Source organism: Nothoprocta perdicaria, unplaced genomic scaffold (genome assembly GCF_003342845.1).
Source record: "Nothoprocta perdicaria isolate Ctin4 unplaced genomic scaffold, notPer1 scaffold_72, whole genome shotgun sequence".
Taxonomy (NCBI): Eukaryota; Metazoa; Chordata; class Aves; order Tinamiformes; family Tinamidae; genus Nothoprocta; species Nothoprocta perdicaria.
The window spans coordinates 629,953-641,946 of NW_020455999.1; the positions used below are offsets into that span (position 1 = coordinate 629,953).

At 60.8% G+C, this 11,994-nt stretch overlaps 2 protein-coding genes across 2 annotated transcripts; one reads left to right on the top strand and one right to left on the bottom strand.

The window, feature by feature from the left end:
* Window positions 1-1,000: 1,000 nt before the first annotated feature.
* Window positions 1,001-3,680, bottom strand: CUNH1orf50 (chromosome unknown C1orf50 homolog). The gene is made up of 4 exons (XM_026051069.1): window positions 3,549-3,680; window positions 2,748-2,834; window positions 2,252-2,383; window positions 1,001-1,635 (listed from the first exon to the last, which is right to left on the bottom strand). The coding sequence occupies exons 1-4, from the start codon at window positions 3,678-3,680 to the stop codon at window positions 1,453-1,455; spliced, it is 534 nt and encodes a 177-aa protein (XP_025906854.1). The 3' UTR covers window positions 1,001-1,452.
* Window positions 3,681-4,276: 596 nt separating this feature from the next.
* On the top strand, window positions 4,277-10,036 carry P3H1 (prolyl 3-hydroxylase 1). Its single transcript, XM_026051137.1, has 15 exons — window positions 4,277-4,717; window positions 5,629-5,781; window positions 6,052-6,241; window positions 6,668-6,799; window positions 7,358-7,497; window positions 7,716-7,805; window positions 7,931-7,983; window positions 8,118-8,239; window positions 8,323-8,450; window positions 8,563-8,658; window positions 8,782-8,932; window positions 9,080-9,197; window positions 9,375-9,450; window positions 9,557-9,697; window positions 9,772-10,036. Exons 1-15 carry the CDS (start codon window positions 4,277-4,279, stop codon window positions 9,880-9,882), a joined length of 2,142 nt encoding a protein of 713 aa, XP_025906922.1. The 3' UTR covers window positions 9,883-10,036.
* The last annotated feature ends 1,958 nt before the right edge of the window (window positions 10,037-11,994 follow it).

Genomic DNA, 11,994 nt, shown 5'->3' on the forward strand with positions numbered 1-11,994 from the left:
GACTCCAAAGACCAGGAAAGTCGAACCACTCTTCCATGGAGGGACAAAGCTGAGCTATTATATCCAGCAGAACTGGAAATGGAAAAAATAGAAAAGAAGGCCAAGCCAACCACAGCCCTCAAGGAGAGTGGAACGTCTTGTCATGGCTCCCCAGTTGTGCCAAGGAAGAGAGCAAGCCCAGCTGAGCAGCTGCTCATTGGGGTAAAAAAGCTAAAAAACTTTCAGCCAAAAACCTACCTTTGGGTAACGCAGCGTACCAAAGATAGCAGCTGCCTCCTCCACATCCTCACCAAGGAACATCCTCAACTGCTTCTCCTGGGAAGGAGAGAGGAGCAGAGCTGCCAGCAGCCACGGCCGGTAAAACTGGGTGTTCTGGAGGCGATTTGCAACGTCTCAGTCAGGACTTGCTGATCCTGCAACAGCCCTAGGGCAAAACTGGCTTCTCTCCTGCTGGCAAGACCCCAGGAGCTCTGCACACTCCTGGGATCTGTGTGGCTGTGGGCATGCAGGAATCTCCTCTGGAACTCCAATCTTTGCCTCTCTACAGGCCCCGGTGGACGGCGGGGATGGAAATGTCCTAACGTAGCACTGAGTCTCCCTGGTGCAGCAGAAGAACACTGTCCATGAAAAGGGGATGCAGGGCCTACCACAGCAGCGCATCTGACAACAAGAGAGATTTTTTTTTTCAGGGTTCTGACACAAGTGCACTCATTATAAAACAGAGTGTGGGATCCCATACGTTCCCCATCTCTCTCTGGCAGCTCAGTGGAAGCCAAGGGAAACCTAAGAGGGCTGTGAAGACACATACAAAGAGTGCCCAGCCCTCCCTCTCAGACCCACGGCAGCCAGGCCGATGGCCTGAAGCTCACAGTCCTCTGGAAGACACTCTTTCCAGGCAGGAGAGCTCCAGGACATCCCACGTGGAAGTCAGAGGCACTGGAAGAGCTGGAAGACCGCAAACAGCTCAGACCATAACATGTCTTTTTGTCTGGGTCTTCAGGCTTTTCCCTGGCCATAGGGTTTCCTCACTGTGTGTTTCTTCATAAAGGCCAAAAAACAGCCCTGAAACAATTACCTACCACACATGTGGTAGGTCACATGCCACAGATGGCCAGGTGGGACATTAATTCATGGTATCAGCACATCTGCACCAAGGGATTTTGCTTTCTGTCCCCCACCCTCTTGGACTGACTCCATCTAATATCTGCCTCTTGCTAGCGCTTGGCATGAGTCAAAAAAATAAATTACTCTGTTACTAGAAAATCCAGTTAAGACTGAATTTGGAATTAGTCTCGTTAAAGTACAGAGCATGTAATGGTAGTAGCAGCATTTTCATTTCTGGAGCTCTCTCCTGCCCCTGTCTTGGGCAGGGTTTGGCCCCTGCCAGTCTGTCCCCTCACAAGGCTCTGCTCAGAGGTCCCGTCTGCTCTGCGGTCGCAGCAGTGGCTCGTGTCACTTGGTGAGACCGTGGAAGTTGGGCTCTGTAGACGAGGGCAGCGCTGCCTGCCGGCTCAGCAGCTTGTCCAGGGCCTTTATTTCAGCATCTCGTCTCTCAACATCCTCAAAGGGAGTCCAAGACATGTCATGCTGGAGCTTATAGGCGCCGAGGAACTCGTGGGGGCTGGTCCCCCATTCCTGTAGGATAGAAAGGATATGTTCATGTCACATCTCCACTTCCTACGAAGCCAGGCTACACTGGCTCCCCCTCACCTTCCTACCTGTGCAGGATTGCCCGCTCACTCTAGGAGAATGGCCCACTCTGGGCTAAATCACCAGAGGTGGGTTGAGATCTTTGGTCCCAGCTAGATACAGAACCGAAGAGTGACTCACAACTCATGACAGGGCCATGGCACCTTTCTAGCCACAATCTGAGGACGGCAGCATGGCACTAAGATCACTCAAGTCCTTTATTTCATTATCAGCAACCTGTCTCTGGAGCCTCCAATGTGCTCATGAGAAATGGGGGGCCTGGGAGGAGGATAGGTTCTCCAAGACCAACCCCAAAACTCAGGAGCAGACTAGTCCTTGTTTTACAGAAACAAAACATCCTACTGCAATGAAACCTGAGCATGAGGCTGAAGCGTCTGTGCACACCGCACTGCCAGGTGGCTGTGCAGGACCAGCCTACAGAGAAGGTCCAAGAAACATTTGCAGCTCCTTATTTCCACAAAGTGCTTTTGCCTGCAGTCCAGAAGTGCCCACGCAGGTTTTTTTCCCACTCCCTGCTTCCTCAGAGGCTCCCATCACTCACCTTAGGGGACAGGATGGAGAAGTATCGTTGGCCACTCTCCCGCCTGTACATGTAGTAGATGTTTCCTGGCTTCTTCACGAGGTTGCAGGCCACATGGTGCAGATCAGCATCTCTGTTAGCTTCGTCCAAGACCTAAAAATAAAATGCAACATTTCCATGCTTGAAATTGGATCCCAACATGTTCTCCCACTCACGCAGACTTTGCCCTCTGCAGCACACATGCACTTCATCAAGCTCATCTATTATTTGCCCCAAGGAGATGCTTTATGTGATTTTTTTTTTCTCCAGATTTCCCCTGATGAATCTACTTTTCTCCTCTGCACTCAGCCACCAGAATCCGAAGCTTTCCTGCTAGGAAAGCAGGCATAGGAATAGCAAATCTCCCCTGGAAAAGGGGAATTCGGCTCCCTACGAAGGATCCACAATTCTGGCCTTGTCGCTGAAGGCAAGGGACGAGCAGAGGTGGGAGCAAGCAGACACGCCGCCGCGCGCTCACCTTGCGAGCTTGCTCCTGCAGGTGCCGGATCTGCTCGGCGATGACAGTCAGTTTTCCACAGGCGCTCGCTCGGATAAAGTCATCCGCCTGCAAGCGAGAGCGGGCAGCCGTCAGGACGGGGGGGCACCGTGGCAGTGGGGATATGGACACAGAGACAAACCAGGAGGCACTGGGAGCTACTGGGTTCTACTGGGAGGCACTGATGCATTCTGGGGGCAGATGGAGACATAATGGGAGGATACGGGAAAGTACTGGGACACACACAGGGACACTAGAAGGTACCAATGAGCACTGGGGCTGACTGGGGAACACTGAGAGGGCATAATAAGACATACTGGGAGTTACTGGGCCATATCGGGAGGCACTGAGACATACATAGGGCAAGGGTGGGACTGGAAGGTATTGGGACACTTAGAGGGACGTTGGGAAGTACTGTGCGGCACTGGGATTTCCTGGGGAGCTCTGGAAGGGGCAACAGGACATTCAGGGAGGCACTGAGCTCTACTGGGCTATACTGGGAGACACGGAGACATATGGGCAGGGGTACTAGATGGGGAGGCAACAGGACTGGAAGATGTTAGAATGTGTATAGGAACCCTGGGAGGTATTGCCTTGCACTGGGACTTATTGGGCAGCACCAGGAAGGGGCAGCAGGACATACTGGGAGGCACTGGGAGTTACTGGGGACATAGTGTGCAGCAAAAAGCTCCGGGAGGCGCCCGGGGAAGCTCACGGGAAGGCGCCGGGGGACACCTCGAGGCGCTCGGGAGGCCCCAGAGGCCGCCGGAGCCGCGCGCTCACCTGCTGCACCTGCCGGGCCAGGGCCACCAGGTCGCCCGGGTCGCCGAGGCGCGCGGCCCGCCCGGCGCCGCCCTCCACGAGCGCGAGGCCCGCGGCGCCGCCGCCATGGCCGCCCACACCGGCCTCCGCCATCTTGTTGCACCTCCCCCCGCCCCTTCCGCCGCGGGGCGGGGCGGAGCTGCGGCTGATGATTGGTGCGCGGCGGGTTGGCGGTGCCGCGATGGGCGGGGCCTAGCCGCCAAGAGGGCGGGGCCCGCGCCGCAGAGCCGGATGCCGATTAGTGGGCGAAGGGAAGGGGGGCGTGGCTGTCCCGGGGCGGGGGCTTGGGGGCGGGGATTCCGCGGGGTGGGGCTTCGGCGAGGGGCGTGGCTCCCGTCGGGGGCAGCGGCCGCGGGGTCCGGGTTGTGGTGGGAAGGGCCTCGGAGGAGGGCGTGGCCCCAGCTGTGGGGGCGCGGCTCCCAGTGGGCGAGGAGGGAGGCGTGGCTCCTGGGGCGGGGCTATGAGGGGCGGGGCTTGCGCCTGTCGGGCTTTGAGCTCCGGCACTGGGGGGCGGGACCTCGACCGGGGGCGGGGATAACGCGCTGTAGTAGCGGGCTCGACGAAGGGGGCGTGGTCTCGATGAAGGGGGCGTGGCCTCGACGGAGGGGGCGTGGTCTCGACGGCGGGGGCGTGGTCTCGACGGCGGGGGCGTGGCCTCACCGTCGGGTGGTGGCGGTGCGCGCTCCGCCATGGCGCTGCCCGCGCTGCTCCCGCTCCCGCTGCTGCTGCTGGCGGCGGCCGCGGAGCCGCCGGAGCCGCCGCCGGTGCCCGCCGAGCCGCCGGACGCGCTCTTCGCCGCCGGCTCCGAGTCGTACGCGCGGGGCGACTGGGCCTCCGTGATCCTGCACATGGAGCGGGCGCTGCGGGCCCGCGCCGCGCTGCGCGCCCGGCTCGCGCGCTGCCGCCTGCGCTGCGCCAACGACACCGGCTGGGCCGAGGAGGCGGCGGCGGGCGGCGACGGCGACGCGGCGCTGCGCGACCTGCGCTTCTTCGGCGGGCTGCTGCGGCGCGCCGCCTGCCTGCGCCGCTGCGGGCCCCCCGCGCCCTCCCGCTACCGCCTGGGCGACGAGCTCGAGCTCGAGTTCCGCAAGCGCAGCCCCTACAACTACCTGCAGGTCGCCTACTTCAAGGTGCGGGCGGAACCGCGTCGGGCGGAACCGGAGCGCGGGGCATCCCGGTGCAGCGGCACTGGGGGTGGCGCCCCTCGGCACGGGCCCGCTGAAGGGAACGGGGTTGGGAGAGGGGAGTCCCGGGGCTACGGGGCCGGATGGGGGTGCTGGGACCAGGGAAGGGGGGATCCCAGTACGACAGGACCAGGAGGAGGGACCGGGACGGGTCTCGGTACAACGGGACTTGATGGGAGTCGTCCGGAGGGGAGGGGGGTCCCAGTGCAAGGGGACTGGATGGGGATGCTGGGAGCGGGGAAGGGGGGATCCTGGTGCAACAGGACCGGTAGAAGACGGATCCCAGTGCAATGAGATCAGGGGGTCCCAGGTACTGGGACTGGGAGAAGGGTGGTTCTGATCCAGTGCGATCCGGTGGGGTTGTGGGACTGGAGGAAGAAGGTCCCAGTGCAGTGGGATCAGGAGGAGGGGTTAGGACCAGGAAGGGGGGGTTCCAGAGTGCCCAAAGGGGATCCTGTTGCAAAAGGAGGATGGACCAGGACCAGTCAAGAGTGGGGGAGGAGGTACCAGTGTTAACAGAACCGGATAGGTGCCCAGAACAGGAAAAGGGGGTCCCAGCCCCGGGACAGGGGGCCTCTGGATGCAGCCGGACTGGCAGAGCCCAGGGATATCCCAGGAATCCGAAGCAGAGGGTCAGGATTGGCCCGGGAGCCCGTCCCCTCCTCCCCACGTGGCTGCTCCCCCCGCGCTGCCACGTCGGGCCTGGCCGGGGGCCCAGCTCGCTCCCGCCACGGTGCCGGGGGGGAAAATCACCCGCGCGGCCGCAGCCGAGCCGCGTCCGAGCCACATCCTTTCTGCCGAGGTTTACTGCAGCCGCGCTGCAAATCCGGCCTCCTTCTCCCTGTCCCCTCGCCCAGATCAACAAGGTGGCCAAGGCGGTGGCGGCCGCAAACACCTTCTTCGTGGCCAACCCGGAGCACGCGGAGATGCGGCAGAACCTGGAGTACTACCAGATGATGGCGGGCGTCAAGGAGGACGACTTCACTGACCTGGAGGCCCGGCCTCACCTGGTGAGACGGAGCAGCTCTGGGCGCCGGTTGGGCTTGGCTTTCATCCCAACGTTGCCTTGGGTCCCCGTATGCCATGCAAGGTCCCCAGTGGGAGCGGAGATGAAGGCAAATCTCATCCCAGCTCTGCACCATCTTCCCTGGAAATGGGATACGAGGGTGATCCATGGTCCCAGTTTCCGGCATCTCCTTTCCCAGGAGCATGGTAGCTTTTGGGATGAGCCAGGGCACCAGCAGGCCCCAAGGTCGTTTCTCTGGGTGGCTTTTTCACAGACCGAGTTTCGCCTGGGAGTCCGGTTTTACACGGAAGAGCAGCCCGCTGCCGCCATCCTGCACCTGGAGAAGGCGCTGGAGGAGTATTTCGTGGCGGACACCGAGTGCCGTGCGCTCTGCGAGGGACCTTACGACTACGAGGGCTACAACTACCTGGAATACAACGCAGACCTCTTCCAGGCCATGACAGGTGACAGCGCATCCGTAGAGGAACGAATGAATGAATCCATAGAGGAATGAAGAGCATCACTTTGGATGGGGTGAAGATGAGCAGCAGCTCCCACCCCAGGGAAGGCAAATCCTATGCTACATTAGGAAGAATGTGGCCAGCAAACTGTGGGAGCTATTTCCATTTTTACTCAGCATTGGAGATCCTGCCTGGGATAGGGGAAACCGGTTCCATGCAGCTCAAGAGGGATGTGGAGATACTGGAACAGGAGGTCACCAAGGGGAAAACGTCCCTTCCTTGGAAGGTGGCACAGCCTTGGGGGCTGCGGAAACAGCAGCTCACGTGGCAATGGGGGATCACCACCTCTGGGGGTTTTCCATGCGTACGGTGACTGTGATGGTCCTGGAGGTGGGTCCCGAGCAGTAACGGGACGTTTTCCTCCCCCAGATCACTACATGCAGGTGCTGAGCTGCAAGCAGGGCTGCGTCACAGAGCTGGCCTCGCAGCCTGGCCGCGAGAAGCCCCTGGAGGACTTCCTACCCTCACACTTCAACTACCTACAGTTCGCCTACTACAACAGTAAGCTGCTGCCGGCCGCGATTCTGGGCAAGTTTGTCCAGAAGAGAAAAGAAAGAGAAAAAAAATATATATTTTTCTTTAAATGAAGCCCCGGAAGATCCAAAGGATGGAGAAGTGTAGATGAAAGGGGGTCTGAAAATTGCAGGTTAGCCTGGAAATGGTTAGGTCTTGCTGTCTAGAAGTGGGCTTTAAGAAAATGTTTTTTTTCTAAGCAGAAAAACTCATATCTGGTGAGCTGGAGGCTGGAGAGTACCTTAGACCCTGTTGTTCCCCCTTCATGTTCATGGTGGTGATGGACTTCGCATCCTTCTTTTGGGGAACTTCTACGGGACAACAGGGCTTTCCCTCTTGCTTTTCCTCTCACTTTTTGCTTTATTTTCTCTCTACTGAGCTTTTGCTGAGTTTTTGCAGCACCTCCAACCTTGGAGTCTCATCCAACCAACCTGCCTGCACCTGGCACTTATCTTTCTCTCTCATTGGATCATTGTCCTCGCTGAAGCCAGGTGCAGGTAAGGCAGGGAGAGGGACCTCTCTTCATGGACCTGCCTGTCTTTGCAGATGGGAATTACGAGAAAGCCGTCGAATGCGCCAAAACCTTCTTGCTCTTCTTCCCCAACGACGAGGTGATGAAGCAGAACTTGGCCTACTACACCGCTGTCCTGGGGGAGACACTGGCTGGGCCCATCGAGCCCCGAGAGGTGAGCGTCCAGCTGGGATGAGGCACTCCATTGACCCCTTGAGTTTCCAAGGTCTCCAGATCCCTGCCTGGGAGCTGGGAGATGCCAGATGGGTGGGACTTGGCTTCTCTGGAGCCTCCTGCAGAAGGGACTCCTGTGTCCCTCTGGCAGGAGTGATCCACATTTGATCCAGATCCCTCCTGTGGTGGCCCTGACCCATCCATCCCTCCTTGCCCTAGGAAATCCAGGCATACCGCCAGCGAAGCCTCATGGAGAAGCAGCTGCTCTTCTTCAGCTACGACGTTTTCGGTATCCCCTTCGTGGACCCGGTGAGCCATGCTGGGATGGGATGCGGATGAGGGACCGTGATATCCACCTGGATGGGATGCGGATGAGGGACCTGGCCCCGAGGCTGGTCCTTTCCTCCCTGAGGATAGCATCACTGTCCTTGTAGGACACATGGACACCAGAGGACGTGATACCAAAGAGGCTGCGTGAGAAACAAAAGTGAGCGCTACCGGGGGTGGCTGCGTCAAGATGACCCTCTCCAGCACCGGGCTTTGCCACAGAACTGTGGCCAGTCCTAAACACGGTGTCCCCGAGACGGGGGCCGTGGAGGTGACGGCCGCTCGCACGCACAGGGCAGAGCGGGAGACGGCGGCGCGCATCTCCGAGGAGATCGGCCACCTCATGAAGGAGATCGAGACGTTAGTGGAGGAGAAGGCCAAGGAGGCGGCCGACGTGAGCAAGTTCATCCGAGAAGGTGGAGCGGGGCCTCGGGCTGGCGGCGGAGGCCGTGCCCTCTGTGTCTCCCCGCGCCCGCCTTGATCTCTGTTCGTGCCATAGGTGGCCCTTTGGTCTACGAAGGTGCCAGCGTCACCATGAGCTCGCGGGCCCTCAATGGCTCCCAGCGCGTCGTGGTGGATGGGGTCCTCTCCGACGAGGAGTGCCGCGAGCTGCAGCGGCTCTCCAATGTGAGTCCCAGGGCCACCTCTGGCAGCCTGAGCTGTCCCTCCACGGGAAGGCCTCGGGATCTCCTTCAGGAGGTTGTCAGGGCCTCCTGATCCGTCTGCCTCCTCCTTGCAGGCCGCCGCCTCAGCTGGGGACGGCTACCGGGGCAAGACGTCACCTCACACCCCTAGTGAGACCTTCCATGGCGTTACCGTCCTCAAGGCCCTCAAGGTGAGGATGGGCACAGGGAGAAGGGGACAAGAGGAGCCCCTTCATCTGCTGGGATGAAGCTGTTGGCCAAGCTAGAGCACTGGGAGGTGTGGGTGGCTCAGGCCGTGTTCCTGTCCCCCTCAGCTGGGCCAGGAGGGCAAGGTGGCCCTGCGGAGCGCCCACCTCTACTACAACGTGACGGAGAAGGTGCGCCGCATGATGGAATCCTACTTCCGCCTGGAGGTGCCGCTCCACTTCTCCTACTCCCACCTGGTGTGCCGCACAGCCATCGATGGTGAGCACGGCCCCGGCGAAGCCACAGCTTCCTTGCCACCCTGTCCTCCACATCAAGGGAGAAACCATTGCCCTCTACCCCCTTGTCCTGTCCTGGTCCCCTCCTTGTCCTTTGGGGCCATCCTGACGTGCAGGTTCTCCCACCCAGAGAAGCAGGAAGGTCGGACTGACAACAGCCACGAGGTGCACGTGGACAACTGCATCCTCAACGCCGAGGCCCTGCTCTGTGTGAAGGAGCCGCCCGCCTACACCTTCCGGGACTACAGGTATGTGGGGACACCCATCCCCTCCATCCCGTCTCCCCACCTGAAGTCACCGGGCCCAGTGGCAGACGGGAGGAGCCGTCCAGGTTCTCTGGCCTCTGGCTCATGTGGAGATGATGGATGGGACCCGTCCACCACCGCCGTGGTGGAGGTCACCTCCACTTGTCCCATGGGTTTCAGTGCCATCCTCTACCTCAATGGAGACTTTGAAGGAGGAGCCTTCTACTTCACCGAGCTGGATGCCAAAACTGAGACTGTAAGTGACCTGCTCCCCATGGACCTGACACAGCTCCAGGTCACACCGTCCCGCTTCTGTCCCCTGGGAATGGGAAAAACCACTTTACCCCATTGCCCCATCGCAGGCGTCGGTGCAGCCCCAGTGCGGCCGCGCCGTGGGCTTCTCCTCGGGCTCGGAGAACCCGCACGGCGTGAAGGCGGTGACCAAGGGCCAGCGCTGCGCCATCGCCCTCTGGTTCACGCTGGACCCGCGCCACAGCGAGCGGGTAGGCGAGCGCCCTGTGCACCCGCAGCCCGCCGGGCGCGCGGGCCCGGCCGTGACGCCCGCGCTCGCCCGCAGGAGCGCGTGCAGGCCGACGACCTCGTGAGGATGCTCTTCGGCACCCAGGAGATGGAGTTGCCTCCGGAGACCGTGGCTGCTGCCGGGGCCGAGGCCAAGGATGAGCTGTGATGCCCCCATCCAGCTCCGGTGTTCCTGGACTCCGCACCAGCTCAGTGCCCAGCGGTGCCGTCAACTCCAGCATCCCTGGAGCATCCGGCATCCCTTTCCCCGCTGGTCTCAGCGGATCGAATGGACATACTGTGGCTGCGGACACAGGGAAAAGAGGGAGGGGGACGCTCTTTTTCAGGGCAGAGATTCCAGCATGGAGCCGCTCCGTGGTGCAAGGAGGCTTCTGGGTTAACCACAGCCACGCATCCTTCTCCTCCACTCCAGCTCCCGCCACATCACAGCTATTTAAGTGCCTTTTTTTTAGACAATCAGCAAATAAAGGTGTGGGGTTTTTTTAATTTTTTTCCCAAGTGTCTGCTCGGTCCGAGGGCCAGATCCCTACCGCTGCCTGACCTCGGAGATACTTTTTCCCTTTGAGTGCCCATTTGGCTGTAGAAGTTAGTCCAGGCGAGGGCAGCAGCGGTGGCGAGTGCAGCGCCGTGATTTACCGGCGAAGCAGCCGCCCCCAAGCCGCCCCCACGGGCCCTGCAGTGTGTTTTGAGGACGTGGTCACCCTGGCAGTGCCTCTCTCTACCCGCTGCATTGCGCCGGGCATCCCGCTGCGACTTTGGCACGTCCAGCATTTTGTTAAATTACCCCAAACTGCAGCTTCCCCACCCCCAGCGCGGCCTCTGACTTCGGGCACGGAGAGACAAGAGGGTCCCTGGAGCTTCTCACCCCCCATTTCGGCTCCTCAGCACCCCACGCAGGGCACAACAAGAAGGGCATTGAGCGCTGGCTCTGAACAGGGGCCCAAATTGTTCCCGGCTGGAGCCGAGGCCGCTCCAACCATTACCATAACTATCCAGGGAATGTGAATAAATAAGAGCCCAGCGTTAAAAGTGCCCAGCCCGGGCACTGCAATAATGTTTGTAGAGAATGAAGGGATGTAAGGTAGCCGCTTTCACCCCGCGCCTTCTGCAATGGGGCACACGAGAAGCCACCTTGGAGGAGACCTCCAGAGGATGGAGGAGCAGCTGAGGCTGGGGCTGCTCGGCCTGCAGAGCGATCCGAGCTCCTAAAAGCCGGATCTCCTGACGGGGATTTGCCTCCATTTCCCCCCACCAGGGAAGGGACTGTTTCTCCCCGGCGTCCCTGCTGGGGCCGGGAGTGTGAGCAGACTCCTAATGAGGCCCCGAGTTAAATATTGCCAGAGGACCTTCAGAAACATCACCCCCCCCCAACCCCACCCCCACCCCAAATAAATAAATAAGTCAACCCCACAATTTTGTTCCTGGGGGCTTGTGGGGGTGGCGGTGGCACGTGCCCCATCGCTCACGCTTGCCACACAACCCTGGCCTCAAAGGAGGATTTTGTGGCTGCCAGTGCTGTCCAAATGCCACCGCCCGCCCCCGCAGCCCCGGCCACGTTTTGGGTCAAAATGTCTCCCCTCCGCCCTTTTTTCTTTGCTCCGCTGCAAGGATAGAGCAGAGGAGACACGGCTGGGGGGGGTCCTTGGGGTCCCTGTCCTCCCTCAGAGCCTCCATAGACTCTCAGGGTCCCCATCTCCCCCCAGGCGCCCTTCTCCCCCCGGGCTCCATCTCCCCCCCCCGGCCTCCGCCTCCACTCGGGCCTCGCAGCCCCCCCAGCCCTCCCTCTCTCCCCCGCGGGGCCGGGAGGGCGGAGCGGGACACAGCGACACCCCCGTGGCAGGACGGGCCGAGCAGAGCGCAGCCGAACCGAACCGCAAAGAGGAGAGCCGAACCGAGCCATTCGGAGCCAAACGGAGCGAAGAAGAGAGAAACCGAACCAAGCAACCAGTGCCGAACCGAGCGGAACAGAGAGAAGCCGAACTGAACTGAGCCCAGCAGAGCCAGGCGGAGCCGAACGGAGAGAAACCGAGCCGAGCGGAGCGGAGCCGAACCCACGTGCGCTGAGGGCAGCCGACTGAGCCGACCACAGCGGAGCCGAATAGAGCGGATTAAGCCGCGCCTCGCTGAGAGCGGAACCGAACTCACCTGGGCCGAGCGGAGCGGAGCGGAGCGGAGCCGGAGCGGGACCCGGCGCGTGGCGGGAGCGGCCCCAGCGCGGTCCGGACCGCAGCGCGGAGCGGGGCCATGAGCGCGGCGCTGC